The 18095-nt window shown below is 48.0% G+C and overlaps 1 protein-coding gene across 2 annotated transcripts; it reads left to right on the top strand.

The window, feature by feature from the left end:
• Positions 1 to 12063: 12063 nt before the first annotated feature.
• Positions 12064 to 17832, top strand: LOC119311389 (chromatin assembly factor 1 subunit FSM-like). Of its 2 annotated transcripts, XM_037587027.1 has the most exons (13): positions 12064 to 12275; positions 12368 to 13117; positions 13248 to 13347; positions 13596 to 13740; positions 13853 to 13976; positions 14486 to 15069; positions 15269 to 15616; positions 15705 to 15786; positions 15860 to 15994; positions 16463 to 16864; positions 16956 to 17093; positions 17219 to 17267; positions 17336 to 17547. In XM_037587027.1, the coding sequence occupies exons 2-13, from the start codon at positions 12503 to 12505 to the stop codon at positions 17545 to 17547; spliced, it is 2934 nt and encodes a 977-aa protein (XP_037442924.1). In that variant the 5' UTR covers positions 12064 to 12275; positions 12368 to 12502. The 2 variants fall into 2 exon arrangements, with proteins under 2 accessions (XP_037442924.1, XP_037442925.1); XM_037587028.1 differs by lacking the exon at positions 12064 to 12275 and having other exon boundaries at positions 12503 to 13117; positions 17336 to 17832.
• The last annotated feature ends 263 nt before the right edge of the window (positions 17833 to 18095 follow it).

The following is an 18095-nucleotide window of genomic DNA, read 5'->3' as shown; positions in this document are numbered from 1 at the left end:
GTCCAGAAACCCTAGTTTTTTATGCGATGTTTGACTGCTCGTATCTCCGCAACCGTAGATCCGTTTTAGGCGTATGATATATCAAAATCTTCGCCTCGACATGTAAATCATTTCATTCCATTGCATCATTTGCATTTGAGGTCATCTTGATACCCAAAATGCTGTTAGAAGGAGGCTTCGTGAGTTAGACTGCAGATCCGTTAGTTCATCATGCACTTTTGTCATTTTTTCTATATTTAATCCGTGCATGATATGCCTGTGCCCCTTTGGGATGTATTGTGAAGCATTTTGTCTTCTTTCCAGAGGTGCCACCCATGCATTTTTAGGATGTGTGTGTTGTCTTGTGCAAGCTTGCGAAGAGAGGTACCTGAGATTGCAGATTTCAGGGACTTAGTGATTTTCACTAAGTTTGGGATATTTTAGTTCATGATGCTATATGTCCAGCTTGTTTCCTAGCGATCCGTGCCTCTTTTGAGGATGATCAGTAAGGGAGTTTTGATATTTATGTCATGCTCTATCCATCCATGTATTTGTTGGCATTTGTGGAGTGCTCTAGGTTGACTCAATCGAGCTCAACTTTTGCTTCGTTGTTAATCTGGGCAGATCGTCAACTTGTTTGCGATTTCGCCGATGCTACCGTTAGTGTTCCATGCATGCTATGCCTTCGTTCTTGCCATGTGTAGCTAGCACTTTGTGCCTTCTTGCTGGTTATATGCTTTCCTTGCCATGACTTGCACCGTAGTGAGTGCATCGAGCTCGTTTACATGCCTTCGTGAGTTAAATTTCAGCATGTCTCAGTTTTCATTAAGTCTGAAAACTGATTGTGTTCGAGCGATGTTCGTGAGCTCGGTAGAGTATTTTGTGTACCCTTTTGGCCCCAGGTCACTTTGGGTGTTTTATTAAGCTTGTTGAGTAGCTCCATGCCATGTTCTTACTTGTCATGTTCAGGTTTTCTATCATGTTGTTTTGCTGCTCCGAAGAGAGCTTCGTGATCTGAAATTTCAGACTAGTGTTAATTTCACTAAGTCTGAAATCTGTTTTGCATTTGCGTTTTAGCCATGCTTGTTTGAACCTCTTAATGGATGAATTTGCCTATGGCTCAGTGCTAGTGTTTTGTCAACCATCTTGTGAACATCACTGCCATGTATTTTGTTTTCATGTTTGGTGGCTGTAGCATGTTCTTTTCGTTGCATTTAGATGCCTACTTGCTGTAAATCGCAGACCGGTGCCGTATCTTAAAACGCTTGCCATTTCCAAACCGTAGCTCCGATTCCTATGATCTTTATATCGTTTTCAAGCGATTTAATCCCCTCTATCCAGTGGCACACTTGGTTTTCCAAGTTGATGCCAGGTTCATGCATTTCCTGTCATATCTTGCATTTTGCATCCCGCATCGCATCCCGCATAGCATATCGTCATTTCATCATTTGCTTGGTCTTGCCCGTGGTTGATTGTATCCTTGTTGCTTGTTTGTCTTGTTGGGTAGAGCCGGGAGACGAGTTCGCTACCGAGGAGACCGTTGAGTTTGCTTGTGAGGATCCAGTCAACTCTGACAACTGTGCAGGCAAGATGATCATACCCTCGAAATCACTACTATCTTTGCTATGCTAGTTTGCTCGCTCTTTTGCTTTGCCAATGCTACGATGCCTAACATTTGCTTGTCAGCCTCCCAATTGCCATGTCGAACCTCTAACCCACCATTGTCCTAGCAAACCATTGATTGGCTATGTTACCGCTTTGCTCAGCCCTTCTTATAGCGTTGTTAGTTGCAGGTGAAGATTGGAGCCGTTCCTTGTTGGAACATTTATATTCTTGTTGGGATATCATTATATTGCTATGTTATCTTAATGCATCTATATACTTGGTAAAGGGTGGAAGGCTCGGCCTCTCGCCTAGTGTTTTGTTCCACTCTTGCCGCCCTAGTTTCCGTCATACCGGTGTTATGTTCCCGGATTGTGCGTCCCTTACGCGGTTGGGCTATAATGGGAACCCCTTGATAGTTCGCCTTGATTAAAGCTTTTCCAGCAATGCCCAACATTGGTTTTACCATTTGCCACCTAGCCCCTTTTCCCTTGGGTTTCCGGAGCCCGAGGGTCATCTTATTCTAGCCCCCCTCGGGCCAGTGCTCCTCTGAGTGTTGGTCCGAACTAGAGCCCTGTGCAGCGCCACCTCGGGGAAACTCAAGGTTTGGTTTTAGTTGTACGGATTGCTCATCTGAGTGTGCCCTGAGAAAGAGATATGTGCAGCTCCTATCGGGATTTGTCGGCACATTCGGGCGGTGTTGCTGGACTTGTTTTAACCTGTCGAATCATCTTGTTGTACCAAGATACCGAGTCTGATCGGTGTGTCTTGGGTGGAGGTCTATTCCTTCGTTGACCGTGAGAGCTTGTCATGGGCTAAGTTGGGACTCCCCTGCAGGGATTGATCTTTCGAAAGCCGTGCCCGCGGTTATGGGCGGATGGGAATTTGTTAATGTCCGGTTGTAGATGACTTGAACTAAACTTAATTAAAATGAATCAATCGTGTGTGTTACCGTGATGGCCCCTTCTCGGCGGAGTCCGGGAAGTGGACACGGTGTTGGAGTTATGCTTGCGCAGGTTGTTCCTTTAGCTTCTCGCTCGTGCTTCGCCTTCTCTTCTCGCTCTCTTTTGCGTATAAGTTAGCCACCACATATGCTAGTCGCTTGCTGCAGCTCCACACATATTGGCCTTATCCATTCCTATGAGCTTAAATAGTTTTGATCGCGTGGGTGTGAGATTGCTGAGTCCCTGTGGCTCACAGATACTACAACTCCAGATGCAGGTCCAGGTGATTCTGCTCCAGTTGACGATTACGAGCTCAGGTGGGAGTTCGACGAGGACTCTCAGCGATACTACGTGTCCTTTCCAGATGATCAGTAGTGGTGCCTAGTTGGGGTTATCGATTCAGGACCTTGTCGCATGTTGGGGGTCTTTTCTATTTTGGCACCGTAGTCGGGCCATGAGTGATTTGTTTGATGGATGTTATTTATGTACTCTGATGTGACGTGGCGAGTGTAAGCCAACTATGTTATCTCCCCCTTTTATTATGTATTACATGGGATGTTGTAATGATTGCCTGACTTGCGACATTGCTTTCAATGCGGTTATGCCTCTAAGTCGTGCCTCGACACGTGGGAGCTATAGCCGCATCGAGGGCGTTACAGGAAGCCAGAGGGTCCAAGAAGGGGAAGACCCTTCTGCCGGACTACGCCCCCGACGTCGAAGACGGCGGGGGGGGTGGGGGGGAATGGCCATCCAGGGTCAAGCCCCTGGCAAAATCGTGAGTGTCCGGCTACCCGAATGACTTATTGCACTCCTTTATTATTCGATAGCTTCTAATGCCGAATCTAATTATGCAGTCCGCCCAAAGCTCAGCTTGGCGATTCGTCGAGCGGCTCTTTGAATTCGTCGGACGTGAATAGCGCGTCACTTCCGACGGCCTCCTCCCCTCTCCCTACAGATGACACTGAGGTGGAGTCCCGTAGGGGACAAAACCAGGAGGAGGTGGTCCTGGAGGCGCCACAAGGCGACCTTCCGGACTCCAGGCCCAAAGGGGGTAAAGCCTCGGAGGGATCTAAGTCCGGCCCCGGACCGGACACTGCTCCGGAACCATCAGCAGTTCCAGAGTCCGACAGGCGGCGCCTTCATAAGAAGGGCAAGCCTGCGACAGCGGCGACTTCCGTCCACCCGGAGGCGCCGGACAATTTGCTGGGGGCGCTTAATGGCGCCTCCATCAACGAGGAACACCGCATTGTTATGAGTGCGGTGATTCAGAAGGTTCAGTCCGCCAAGAGCGGGCTGACGGAAGCCTGTACCAGCCTGTTAACGGGCTTTGAGGTATGTGTTCAAAAACATATATAAAAAATATTACCGCATAGACAGTAGCCCCTGATGCTCAGTTCGGTGTTCGAAAAGAAAAGCCGAGCTGAGGATCTAAAAAGATATACGCAGGAGTCTAATAGAAATATGTCAATATGGGAATGCATGCTGCGTTGCTGACCTCTGCCGCACTGACTGCGGAGGTCAATGCATTGAAGGAAAGCCTCGAGCGGTCTGAGAGCAAGATCGGCCGTGCCAAGAAGCAGCTCGAGGATAAAGAGGGTACATAGTACCTCCTGTAAATGTATATAGAAATACTTGGTTGCAAAATAAGAACATGACCAACGTTAATGTTGCAGGAGCCACGACCGAGGTAGCGACCCTGAAAGAGGCGGTCTCCATGGCCGAAAAGAGTGCGGCCTTGGAGCGCACCGAGCGAGAGAAGCAGGAGGCGCGGGTGGCGGAGGTGTGGCAAGAGCTCCAGGCTCTCGTGGAAAAACACAAGAGTTTGGAGCGTGACTCGAAGACTCGAGAGTCCGAGCTTGCCTTGGCTCTTGAGAGTGCCAAGACCGCTAAGGCCGAAGCCCAGAAGGCCCTTCAGGAGATCGACGCGATGAAGAAGATAGCGGCGGGTAAGGCATTCTTTATGCAAAGCAAAAATATAAAAGTTAATTATCTGCTACTTACCCGAATCCGGAGCTCTCCAGGAGCGTTCGCCGATCTGCCCCGTAGTGTGTCTGATGCCGTCGCATACTACCGAGCCGAAGAGGGGAGCTCGACGGAAAAAGTGTTCTGGTCTCAGTATGCTGAGGTCGAACATCCGGTGCCTCTGAGCGACCAGCTGAAGCAGCTGGTCGAGCTCCACAAGGTGGCCGAACAGGCCATGAAGGGCCTCATAGCTCGGCTGTGGCCTGGAGAAGTCATGCCTGGGAGCTACTTCGGTCTGGTGCGGTGGCTGGTGGATGCGTGTCCGTGGATTGAGGTCGTCAAGTGCTCCGTTTGTATTGAAGGTGCCCGTCAGGCCCTTGCCCGTGCTAAGGTGCACTGGGGCAAGCTAGATGCGGAGAAGCTGTTGACGGACGCGCCACCGCCGGGGAAGGAGTATTGTACGCCCGAGATGTATTATAATGGCGTTCTAAAGGGTGCCCGCCGTATAGCGGATGAGTGCTCCAAAGATGTAATTTTTTAGTAGACTCGCATTTGTTATCCTGTACGCTGAAGCTTTGTTCATATGCGTTAAGCAACGCTTGTTAATTTAAAATATTACCTTCTGTGCGGCCGTTTATCAAATCTGAGAGATGCAAGTCGTCGGCTTCGACCCCCATGCCACGAGTGCTGGGGTGTTCGAGATAAACCTGAGCGCTCTTGTTCCCATTCTTGGGTCCATCTAGGGAGGCGTTCAACACAACGAACCAGGCCGTCGGACTTATAATGCTTTATCACTCTCACTTAGCCATAGAATTCTATAATTTTAAATTTTGGCGAATCCCCTAGTATTCGGAAGACCGAGTTCGGGGGCTATCCACGCCTAGGCCGGATAAGTCTGGTTCCTCGCTCGAAGCGGCATAAGTCTTTAAGGACTCGAAGAAACCTCGCGAACAGCGACCGGTCTCTCGCACTATCATGACACTCAGTTTTAGCTTTCTCTACTGAGGTGTTAACCCAGCTCAACTGGGGCACAATCGCAGTAGTTCTCCCAGCGCTACCTTAGCCAACAATGCGGAACGTAAGGTACCAAAACATGGGAACCGGGCAAACCCAACTATTGACCAAAGACATGATTCGGAGCCGATGCATATAGTGCTATAAGTTCGGGGTGCCGCACTCGTGAGAGTGTTCGGTCTTCTCACACCATGTTATGGGGTGTTGTAAGCCCCTGGTGTATTGTCCGCACCAAAGTGTACGGTTGCAGAATGTCATGACTGAACATATTTGTATATAAAAATAGATAAGTACAATAATAGGTAAGAGCTATATATTGTTTATTAAAAAAGGGCTGCTGTGAAAGCAGAACGATACAAGAAGTGCGGTAGGCCAGAGATGGGAGTATTTGACATATTTCCCTCCAGGGGCAAGCTGCGGGATTGTAAGTAAAACAGGTATTAAACTCGTGTTAGAGACCACCTGGACGTTTGACGTGGCTTGCTCCCTCCTTGGTTGTTGCATCGTTGGTTCGGCGAGTGTATTTGCCGGATAGGCCTTCCGAATAGTTGGGTCCTGAAAGTGTGTAAAAAGGAAAATGGCGAAATAGGGAGCCTCTTAGTGCGGTTGAGCCGCCTTCTGGGTGTGCCGTTGTTGTGCCCCTCCCCTTATGCCCATGGTATCTCTAAGGCGTAATTATGTACTCGTGGTACCACTATCGCTGTTTGGCGGGGGCTGGGGTTGGGGCCGCACTGCTATGCTTGCTCGGAACATGCCAGCCGGATTTGTTGGAGGTTACTTCGGGCTCGCTTGACGTTGTCCGGACGTTTGACGCCTGGATTGTAGAACTGCCTTGAGAGGCTACTCTGTACTTCCGCCGCCAGGGCCACCGTGTGCTCCTCCGTTCGGAGAGAGTGTTCGGTGTTTCCGTTTACCGTGATGACTCCGCGAGGTCCTGGCATCTTGAGCTTGAGATATGCATAGTGCGGCACCGCATTGAATTTTGCAAATGTGGTTCGTCCAAGCAGGGCGTGATAGCCGCTGTGGAATGGGACTATGTCGAAGATTAACTCCTCGCTCCGGAAGTTATCCAGGGATCCGAAGACCACTTCGAGTGTAATCGAGCCTGTACAGCTGGCCTCTACACCTGGTATGACACCCTTGAAGGTTGTCTTTGTGGGTTTAATCCTTGAGGGATCGATGCCCATTTTTCGCACTGTGTCCTGGTAAAGCAGGTTCAGGCTACTGCCGCCGTCCATTAGGACTCTGGTAAGGTGAAACCCATCAATAATTGGGTCTAGGACCAGTGCGGCGAATCCGCCGTGACGGATGTTGGTGGGATGGTCCCTTCGATCGAAGGTGATCGGGCAGGAGGACCATGGGTTGAACTTTGGGGCGACTGGCTCCAGCGCATAGACGTCCTTGAGAGCACGCTTCCGCTCCCTTTTGGGGATGTGGGTTGCGTATATCATGTTCACCGTCCGAACTTGCGGGGGAAATCCCTTCTGTCCTTTGTTGTTCGGCGGCCGGGGCCCCTCCTCGTCATCGCTATGTAGCCCCTTGTCCCTGGTTTCGGCGCTTAACTTGCCTGCCTGCTTGAACACCCAACAGTCCCTGTTGGTGTGATTGGCCAGCTGTTCGGGGGTGCCGTGTATCTGGCACGAGCGATCGAGTATCCGGTCTAAGCTGGATGGGCCCTGAGGGTTTCCTTTGAATGGCTTCTTCCGCTGACCCGGTTTAGAGCCTCGGAATCCGGCATTGACTGCTGTATCTTCAGTATTGTCACCGTTAATGCGGCGCTTATGCTTGTTGCGACATGACCTGCCGTTGTTATCCTTGGTATCCGGATTACCGGGGCTCTTGGTTAGGTTATTGCTACGAGCTAGCCAGCTGTCTTCTCCCGCACAAAAGCGGGTCATGAGTGTCGTGAGGGCTGCCATAGATTTCGGCTTTTCCTGTCCTAGGTGCCGGGCAAGCCATTCGTCATGGATGTTGTGCCTGAAGGCTGCAAGGGCCTCGACATCCAGACAATCGACTATTTGGTTTTTCTTGGTTAGGGTTCGTGTCCAGAATTGTCTGGCCGATTCCTCTAGCTGTTGGATTATGTGGCTTAGGTCATCGGCGTCTGGTGGTCGCACATACGTGCCCTGGAAGTTGTCAAGGAATGCGGATTCCAGGTCCTCCCAACAACTAATTGACTCTGCTGGCAGGCTGTTAAGCCAATGTCGAGCTGGTCCTTTAAGCTTGAGCGGGAGGTATTTGATGGCATGTAGATCATCACCACGGGCCATGTGGATATGAAGGAGATAGTCCTCGATCCATACCGCGGGATCTGTTGTGCCATCGTATGATTCGATGTTTATGGGTTTGAAGCCCTCGGGGATTTGATGATCCATTACTTCGTCTATGAAGCATAGTGGGTGTGCGGCGCCCCTGTACTGGGCTATATCACGACGCAGCTCGGACGAGCTTGGTCTGTTGTATTCGGCCGGGCCATACTTATTATGTCCGGCGTGACGGCTAGCGTCACGTGAAACGGGGCGCCCATGCGATCCATAGATCGATCTTGTTTGCCTTGCCTTATTCTCCAAGATGTCTCGCAGGTCTGTTGCGTCTCCCCGTACTCTGGTATGTTTTGAGCGGTGTCGGGGTGCGGCTTGGGTTGAGGGCCTGAAGGCCTCTCTATCGCGGCCACGGGGTGGACGATCGGGCGCATCGTACGCTGGTGATGTAGGTTTAGTTGCTTCCTCCTCAAGTTGGGGTAGCAGCCTGCGCTTTGGGTAGCTCTTGGATGGGAGTTCTAGTTTATACTCTTCGGCCACCAGGACTTCGGTCCATCTGTCGGCTAGCAAGTCTTGGTCAGCTCTAAGCTGCTGCTGTTTCTTCTTGAGGCTGCTTGCCGTGGCTACGAGCCTGCATTTGAAACGCTCTTGTTCGACGGGATCCTCTGGCACGACGAATTCGTCGTCGTCGAGGCTTGCCTAGTCTTCGGAGGGAGGCATGTAATTGTCGTCCTCGTCTTCTCCGTCGGCCGCTCTCTCATGAGGTCTGGCTCCTTCGTCCTCCTGCACTGAATCCTGCTGGAGGGGGTTGTCTTCGGCACTATCCGGTGTGTTGTTATCTCCGGTGCCGGAATCGCCGTTTTTGCTTTGGCGGGACTTAGAGCGGCGCCGCTGACGTGGGCGCTTGGGTTACTTCTTGGAGGGGTCATCCTCCGTTTTCTCCTCGCCATCCCCCGCTTTAGGGGTGTCCACCATGTATATGTCATATGACGAGGTGGCTTTCCAGTTCCCTATAGGTGTTGGTTCTTGATCGTCTCCTTCATTGGCGTCCATGCCGTCGATGTCTTCGGAGTCAAAGTCGAGCATGTCGGTTAAATTGTCGACAGTGGCTACGAAGTGGGTGGTGGGTGGGCTTTGAATTTCTTCGTCGTCTGCATCCCAACCGTGTTGGCCGTAGTTCGGCCAGGGTTCTCCTGACAAAGAGAGAGACTTTAATGAATTCAGGATATTGTCAAAAGGCGAGTGCTGAAAGATGTCCGCGGCGGTGAACTCCATGACCGGAGCCCAATCGGGCTTAATCGGAAGAGGTGCGGGATTTATGGAGTCCGGATTGGAGTCCGGCACCTTGGAGTCATGGGCCTTGCGAGGGACTAGGCTGGTATCCGACTCTATCGCCGTAGAGGTTGCAGCTTCCGGGACGGCGTCCAACCCTCCGTCCCCGACTGGCGCAGTGGGCTCCGAGCTAATGGTCGGAGCGGACACCTGAGCGACGCTCTAGGTGTTGTCCGATGACAGAGCTAAATCATGCCCATCGTGACAGTGCGGCGCGCCCGGTCGTGGCTCGAATCCGTCGAAGATCAAGTCCCCGCGGATGTCGGCCGTGTAGTTTAAGCTTTCCAAACCTGACCTGATGGCCAGGGGCGTAGCTTTCGATCTGCTCCAGATGGCCGAACGAGTCGGCCCGCAGTGCGAAGCCGCCGAATACGAAGATCTGTCCGGGGAGAAAGGTCTCATCCCAGACCGCATTGCGATTGACGAGCGAAGAAGCCATCGGGCCTAAAGGCGACGACACAGAGGAACTCTCAATGAAAGCACCAATGTCGGTGTCAAAACCGACGGATCTCGGGTAGGGGGTCCCGAACTGTGCTTCTAGGCGGATGGTAACAGGAGACAAGGGACACGATGTTTTTACCCAGGTTTGGGCCCTCTCGATGGAGGTAAAACCCTACTCCTGCTTGATTAATATTGATGATATGGGTAGTACAAGAGTAGATCTACCACGAGATCGGAGTGGCTAAACCCTAGAAGCTAGCCTATGGTATTACTGTTGTTCGTCCTACGGACTAAAACTCTCCGGTTTATATAGACACCGGAGAGGGCTAGGGTTACATAGAGTCGGTTACAACGGGAGGAGATCTTCATATCGTATCACCAAGCTTGCCTTCCACGCCAAGGAAAGTCCCATCCGGACACGAGACGGAGTCTTCAATCTTGTATCTTCATAGTCCGGGAGTCCGGCCAAAGGCCATCCGGACACCCCCTAATCCAGGACTCCCTCACCTGTGTACACTCACAAACACATTAGTCCCTTAACATATAAGTCTTCAATACACCAGAATCATTAAGGGGCAGTAGATGCACTTATAGTCTGCAGGTTTTCGTCTCCAGCAGGGGCGGAGACAAGGGGGGGGGGGCGAGCAGGGGCTAGACCCCTGCCAATCGCTCGCCCCCCTCAATGATTTGTAGCAGGTACTATATACTGTGTGTCTGCTAATTGGCCGGAGTTAATAGCATCATTAGCCCATATACATGTAAATTAGTACTACTAAATGAAAACCAGCTACACTACAGGAACCCAAAGCCCAATAGCCCATATAGGCATGTACTGTTGTGACTTGATGATTGTTGTTTTGCCCCGTTATCTGAACGTGCGTACACGCGTGTTCGGGACTAGGGCGTCTTTTGCCGCCGCCGACCGCCTCATCACGAGGGCGCCATTGATCAATTTACAATCCACTCTTCGGTGTCAAACGCAAGCTGCATGGAGATCAGAGCACTGCTAAACGTCGGGGGATCAGATGGAGGAAGAAGGTACCACCACATGCTAGTAGCTATTAGGATTTCTACTATGAACTTTACAATCTTAGTTTGGTCAATTGGTGTTATGTACAATAAAACAGTGTGTTAATCTATTAACCAGTTTCTTTTTTGTTACAGTAGTCAACGAGGAAACAGAAGACAATAACAATTAAGGAACAAATTCCTTTTTCAAGCCAATTGCTTCGACTTCAACCTCCAACATTACTAGTGCGAAGATGTAAATCCATCTGAGGAGCAACCTATTGCAAATAACAATACTGATGATTAGGGGGTTGTGGCATCAGTAGAAGTCACAGAACAGTCTATTACAGATAACAATACTGATGAAAGGGACCCTGTAAGCACAAACAAATTTGGGCACTCCCTCGTGATACAAAAAGAAGCATGGGGATTTTATATTCTAGAGGATGTTTATCAACCATACATGAGAGAATATCCATATAAGAATATACACGATCTACAAATAAAGGTATTTTTCTCGAACCGCTGAAGTCGTTGCCTTATTAATTCTCTTGAAGCACTGAAATTGCTACTCCATTATAGCAAATAAATGATGCTGTCTTCGAAATGCACCAAAAGATACAAAGTATACCTACCATATCATGCAACAAGAAATTCGTAAGTTACATTCTCAAAGAGTCCAAACACAAATTAGAGAAGAACAATTATACTAATAAAGTTATGCATAATGGTAGACGGAGCAGGAGGTGATTTTTTTTAAAGACATGGCTTTGGTTTTCCGCACCTTTCATGTCCAAATCCTGGCTCCGCCCCTGGTCTCTAGCTATCTTCACGCGTGCACCACGTGGACGCCGTTCGTCCCCTTGCGTTAGCCTCATCACGGCCCCATGAAAACAACTGATTCGAACGTTTCCAGTGAGGCCGGGATATGGACGCTTTGAGTTTCATGCGGGTATAGGTCAACGCCGCGCACAAGGAACCAAATCATTTTTACGCCATCCATCGGGCGCGTTTGGGGGCTGAGACCAACCAAACACACTCCAAAATAGAACACCAACACGTAAAAAGTCTCGACGCCTAAATCACATCGACCGAGAATTGGCAAAACCGTAACTCATTTCTCTGATCTAAGACTGGTTTCCTTGGGCGCATTTCAGTTGCAGAAATAGAAAGGAGAAATCAACAAACACTCGCTTTCTCTCCCTCTCCGCTCTCTTCTATATAAAAAAAGACAATCCGTCTCACTGCGTGGAGGGCCCTACTCCCTGGCCCACCGCACAACTATAGTTTTGACTCGCTGGTCCTCACTTTCGTTTTTGGCGGGGCGAGCCCGCGAAGCAATCGCCGCGGTGCGAAAACCGCCCGTGGCGCGCCAAGTTTTTTCCTATACTTTCCTTTTGGGCGGGGGCGTGGGCTCGGCCGAAACTTGTGGCGCGCGCGCCGGGGCCGTGGGAGGAGTAGAAAATCCTTCGGACGCGCCAAACCTTCGCTCCCATTCTCCAAATTAAACCCGTCCCCGCGCGCTGTCTTCTCCCCCTCCTGCCTCACCCATCTCCCCAATCCCACCGCCGCCTCCCCTCCCCTCCCCCGCGCCGTCGCCTCTCGCGGCTACCGTGCTTCCCGCCCGGATCAGCACTGAGGCGCGCGTGCCGCCTCCACGGGAAGGAATTCGGTTATCTCTCTCGCAAGCGGCGTCCTCGACGGCGGCGACCCACCGCGGCACCTTTTGCCGGTAAGGAACCCTAGATTTCTGCTCGTTTCTTTCTTCCGTCTTTCTTTTGCTATGAAATGCCGAATCCGACCAGATCTTGATTCTTTGCCCAGGACGTGCTCGCCGAAGGGGCGGGGCCGAGGAATGCGCCGCCGTGCCTGTACCTGAGACGGCGTCTGCGACAACTGAAATCTCCCTAAATCTGCGATCTGCGATCTGAACCCAACCGCCGCCAATCCCCGCCAACAATGGAGGCCGGCGGTGGCGCTGCTCGCCCCGAAGCCCCTAGCGGCGAAGGCGCCAGGTTGGGGCAGTCGCAGATGGAGTTTGACGGCCCGGTCGTGCTCAACCGATCTGCCGAGCTCGAATCAAGCGATGCGATGGATATCGATGCGACCCCAGCGCAAGCTCCGAGCCAGATGGTGCCGCCGCCCACGCAGTCTCCCGCTGCTACACTGACGGACGCCGTTGTACAAGTGCAGAAGCAGCTGAAGCGGAAGAGGGCATCCAATGGCCCTGTGATTGCTCCTGCAGAGAAGGAGGCTCTTGCTGACGGGTGCCGCCTGGAGCTCCAGGGCCTGTTCGAGTACTACAAGGAGGTTTCTGGGCACAAGATGCAGCTCGATGGTGGTGGAAATCTGTCAACCAATGCCATGATTGGGTGCTTGCTGGAGGAGAGCAATCTTGGGCTATCCAAGTTGGTGGATGAGACATTTGAGAAGCTCAAGGGAATAGAGGGTGTCTCTGTGGCTTCGGTCCGCAGCTCCGTGCTGCTCATTGGGCAGAGGATGATGTACGGACAATCTAGCCCTGATGCTGATGTGTTGGAAGATGAATCAGAGCTCTCTCTTTGGTGCTGGGAGGTAAATCCTATCCTATGTTGTTCATTTACAAGTTAGTGCCATAATAGTTCAGTTCAATGCTATTTTAATCCAGAAAGAGTGGCTCTGTTTAATTAATATGTCTTGATGTCTTGTGGGTTGGTAATTGCAGGTAAGAGATTTGAAGGTACTGCCTGTGAGAACGCGTGGGTTTTTAAGTGCGCGGAGAACTGCCAGAAAGAAAATCCATGAGAGGATCACTGCTCTCCATTGTAAGACATATCTTCTTGCACCACGTTTGAACTTCCATCTATCAATGTTTGACAGTTAATATGCAAATTTCAGTTTTTTGGTTTGTATAGCTCAAGTTGTGCCCATTCGTTGAATATACAACATGCTTAGCTGTTATTTTTTTCTTGAAATGTTGTTGCAAGTTAGCTTTCATTGACATCTAATTAGAACTGTGAATTTGCCTACTCCATAGCTTGTTTTCTGTTCACTAAGTGCATCTCTATTGCAGCAACTTTGTCAGCTCTGGAATCTACAGGGGCTGAAGGTCAAGTAAATGAACTTAGAAAAGTATCAATGAAGTTAAGCAAAGCACTAAACCTGGAAGGGATTAGATCAATGGTGGACAGAGTGACACAAAAGAACAACATTCAAAGGTGTGTGTCTGCCTTTTGCATTGTGTTTTGTTTGTAGGCATTGGCATGCTCATATTATCTGAACCTTAAGGATTTGAAGCCCTAATACATGTGTATTTATTTGTGAATGAAGGGGTGCCAAAGATGTAGAATCAGCAGATCAGTCAATGCAAGTGATGCAAAATAATGAGGGAACTGTTGGCAGAGTAGATGCTGTGAATGGCTCTGAGCTGCCAAATGGAAATGATCCTGCTAATGTTAGTATCTCCTCTTTCCTTTCCATCATTTAAAAAAACGCAGCGTGCAAGTATTTAAATAATTTCAGAGAATGTGATTAGCTATGTATTCTATAGATGCTATGAAGATACTGACAAATTTTGTATACATTAAGTTGCTGCACCTTATTCAAACTTTTAGAAATCAGATTAATTTTCTTATGTGAACTCATAGTACATATACACAACCAAGCTGTCCTTATATTGGATTGCTTAGCACTTTTGTGAATTCTGAGCCAATATAGCCTTGTTTCTTTCTAAATAAATTAGGATATCATAATAGACCTGCTAATCTGAGATTGTTGGTTTTGCCATTTGATCTGCAACTACAACGATTCAGTGGATATGTTAGTTTCTTGTATAACATTCCAACATAAATTAGGCTATCTGTTTTTGAGTAAGAGCAACATGCCATATTACAACAGCAGTGCTGCAAGTGAACTGCATTTCTGTTTTATCCACTAATGTCATGTTGTACCACCAAATTCTAGGAACAAGTAGTTCTGAAAATGCAAAAACAATCCCAGAAGGAAACAAAACGCCAGGAGAAAGAGGAACATCAGATGATGAAACAGCAAAAGAAAATGCAAGAAGAGGCACTGAGAGAACAAAAAAGACGTGAAAAGGAAGAAGCTGAAGTAAAGAAGCGACAAAAGAGGCAGGAAGAAGAAGCACTGAAAGAGCAGAAGCGCCGTGAAAAAGAAGAAGCTGAAATGAGAAAACAAGAAAAGAAGCAGCAAGAGGATGCTCTGAAAGAGCAGAAGCGCCGTGAAAAAGAAGAAGCTGAAATGAGAAAACAGCAAAAGAAGCAGCAAGAGGAAGCTGATAAAGAACAAAAGCGTCTTGAGAAGGAAGCCGCGCAACTCAAGAAACAACTGGCCATTCAGAAGCAAGCTTCATTAATGCAGCGCCTTTTCAAAAGTAATGACAGCGAAAAACCTAAATCTGGAGAGAATGACTCAGATGTGCACACTGTTGATCCAGGCACTACGAAAAAAGAGATATCAGCTGCTACATCAATAATTGATTCTTCCTTCTCTCTGAAAGAGAGCTGGACTTTGGAGTACCTTCAGAGGTGAGCTATGTCTCCTAATGTCAATATTCCTTTTGATAGTAGGCTAGCTTATTAAACACATTCATGAGGTTGCTCGAAAGCAAAATATGCATGAGGCTTTCCCAGAGAAAATTAACATTCATGATCCATTGTAGTCTTACTGTGCCTTTTACATGCTTTAGATATGCCATTGATATGGGTTGAATGGAATGCATCACAGGTTGCAGATCACTGGTTGGCAAAAGTTATCAAGCTATAACAGGTCCTCCAGATGGGGTATCAGACACAAACCCAAGGAGGCATTTAAAGAGCTGAAGCTTCAAAAAACCTCAGATGACATGATCGATGAAATACTTTCTACTCCAAATGAAGATGCTTGTCACAATTCAGGTCAAGAAAATGAACCAGATAAACTAGGAAATGACATTGATATGCTTCCAGCCAGTGAGGTGCAGTGTCATGTCACCCGTAATGATAATTCTCTGCCAACTAGATTGATAAAGAGAAAGCTTCTGCAATTTGCCAAAAGTAACAGGCCAGCATATTATGGGACTTGGAGGAAGAAAAGGTTAAAACCTAATCTGAAAAATATTAATAAATTCTTAATGTTTTTCAATCTACTGCCATATCATGCTATGTTTTATAATCATTTGCAGTGCTGTAATTCGTCCAAAGTGTCCACTTATGATGGACCCTGATCTTGATTATGAAATTGACAGTGATGATGAATGGGAGGAGGTAATTGCCACTGATCTTGCTTTGTCGTCCTTCCTTTCTCCCAAGAGATACTCATGTTATGTTTGCTGCACAGGTGGATCCTGGTGAGAGCCTTTCTGACTGTGAGAAGGACACTGATGAGGTTATGGATGAAGAAGATTCCAAGATTACAGATGAAGAAGAGGAAGATAGCTTTGTCGTCCCTGATGGTTACCTCTCGGATAGTGAGGTATACTCTTCTAACATTGAATAAATGATTAATTTGTCAACATAAGGTAGAAATTCTATTCCACATGTTTTTGCCTGTATGCTTACATCCAGGCATGTGCCTACCACCTCAGAGTTAACAAAAGTGCAAGACAAACAAGATTAAACCTGCATTCAGATGTGATAGACAGCCATTCTCTAGCATTTAGCTAGGCTGACCTGCAATACTTGTGTTATCCCCTTTATCTCGTTGAACAAACAACTTCTGTCAAAGCTGTTACACAGATAACAAACTTATAATGCTATCTTCAGCAAGAAATAAAAGAAATACACCTGCTCTTTGTTGATATGACACACCTCCAGTTCTGTTTGAGAGCATATGCGAGATCATTAGTTTTTTCATGTCTATAAGTATGCTACCTCATTCCCAAGCATCCATCATAATGAAATATTGTTCTGCAATTCAACATCTGGAGTTTCTTTCCTGCAGGGTATTCAGGTAGAAAGTCTATTGGATGAAAAGGCTGATGATGCCAGTAGTTTGCCAATGAGCCAGTGTCCAGAAGTTGAGGAATTCAGAACTTTACTACGCCAGCAAAAAGTGCTTAACACTTTGACTGAACAGGCTCTCCGCAAGAGTCAACCTCTAGTAATATCCAACTTAGCTCATGAAAAGGCTGACTTATTGACCGCCCAAGATCTCAAGGGAAGTTTGAAGATCGAGCAACTTTGTCTGCAAGTTCTTTCAATGCGGATCTGTCCAGGGGGTGGAGTTGTTGATGTGCCAGCCATTGACAGTTCATCTGCTGCTTCTGAAGAAACCAACCAGTTGAATGCAAAAAGTAGCCCTGCAGCTGCATCCTCTGTACTGGATACAGACCTGCAAGAAATTGTAAGTAATCACAACTTGTTTGTATTTCCCTGTTGAATGGAGGTAGCATTTTAAGGCATGTTTAATTATTCTTTGTTTAACTCCACCACAGGTTCAGGTGATACAGTCAAGTCGAGATGGTATCCACAAGCTGGTGGAATTGCTGCACCAGAAATTTCCGACTGTAAAAAAGACTCAACTGAACCATAAAGTGAGGGAGATATCTGACTTTGTTGATAACCGCTGGCAGGTCAGAATACTTACACATTTGTCAGCACACCTTAGTACCTGACTATCACTGCTCATTTACTATAGTAGCATGATTGGATCAAAGATTTCACTCTATTAAGGTGTTCTGCTCTTATTTGGCTGCAGGTTAAGAAAGAGGTTCTTGACAAGCTTGGTTTAACTTCCTCACCACCTGGTAACTACCCTATACTTCTTTTCTCAGTAGGAATGTTGCACATCACCAACCATTTTTCGTTTTTTCAGTGGATCGTCCCCAGAAGACGAAAGCAGTAGCCGAACGTCCCTCTAAGACGAAAGGAATAGGCATGTACTTCTCAAAGCGGTGTTTACCTCCAGAAGAGGCCGTAAACGCCCTTGCATCTTCACCTGAGCTGCGCTTGAAACCGAGAACTGTTCAAGGCAGCAATGGTGTTGCTGGTGCTCCTCAGGTTGATCTGTTCCCCTCGCAGAAGTGATGGTCCTGACAAGCTGATCCTGAAGCAGTCTTTCTTGAATTGGGTCCATGCATTGGCGATTTAAAACAAGCAGAAGCCTCTTGGGTAATAATGGTGTAATACAAAGGCCACTCAGGTGCAATATGGCATTGCATCCTGCTCCGAGCTGTAGAATGATTTTTTGCAATCTGCTCTAGCTTTGGTGGGTTTATAGACATGTGTCTTTTGTCATGTCAATTGTTCCATTGCTATATATGCTATTCTGGCAGTGAAGCTTATAATCTTTTTTACTTAGCATGCCTCTCATAATTTTTATTTTGGATGGACCGGCTGTCCCAATGGGGAAAACTGGGAACTGATGTATCGTCAGATTTTCTAAAGATGCATAGATCTTATAGTGAAAAACCAGAAAATATATGAAAATGCTGCATAAGCTAGGATTAAAACCCTGAGCCAGGGTACACCAAAGGGCCCAATACCAACTCGGCAAGTTGTAGTTTGTGTCTTTGTGATTTATTTAAGTATTCCCTTTGTTCAGAAATAAGTGGTGGTTTAAGTTCAAATTGTTT

The sequence above is a fragment of the Triticum dicoccoides genome, chromosome 5B, assembly GCF_002162155.2.
Source record: "Triticum dicoccoides isolate Atlit2015 ecotype Zavitan chromosome 5B, WEW_v2.0, whole genome shotgun sequence".
Classification (NCBI taxonomy): domain Eukaryota; kingdom Viridiplantae; phylum Streptophyta; class Magnoliopsida; order Poales; family Poaceae; genus Triticum; species Triticum dicoccoides.
This window is presented reverse-complemented; position numbering and strand designations above follow the sequence as displayed.

What these genes read in the sequence shown, in the direction of transcription:
- LOC119311389 (XM_037587028.1), top strand. Translation starts at nt 12,503, where the DNA reads ATGGAGGCCGGCGGTGGCGCTGCTCGCCCCGAAGCCCCTAGCGGCGAA. An exon ending in CAAAAGAACAACATTCAAAG is followed by an intron (nt 13,741 to 13,852) that starts GTGTGTGTCTGC and finishes TTGTGAATGAAG; the next exon opens with GGGTGCCAAAGATGTAGAAT. An exon ending in GTGATGATGAATGGGAGGAG is followed by an intron (nt 15,787 to 15,859) that starts GTAATTGCCACT and finishes TTTGCTGCACAG; the next exon opens with GTGGATCCTGGTGAGAGCCT.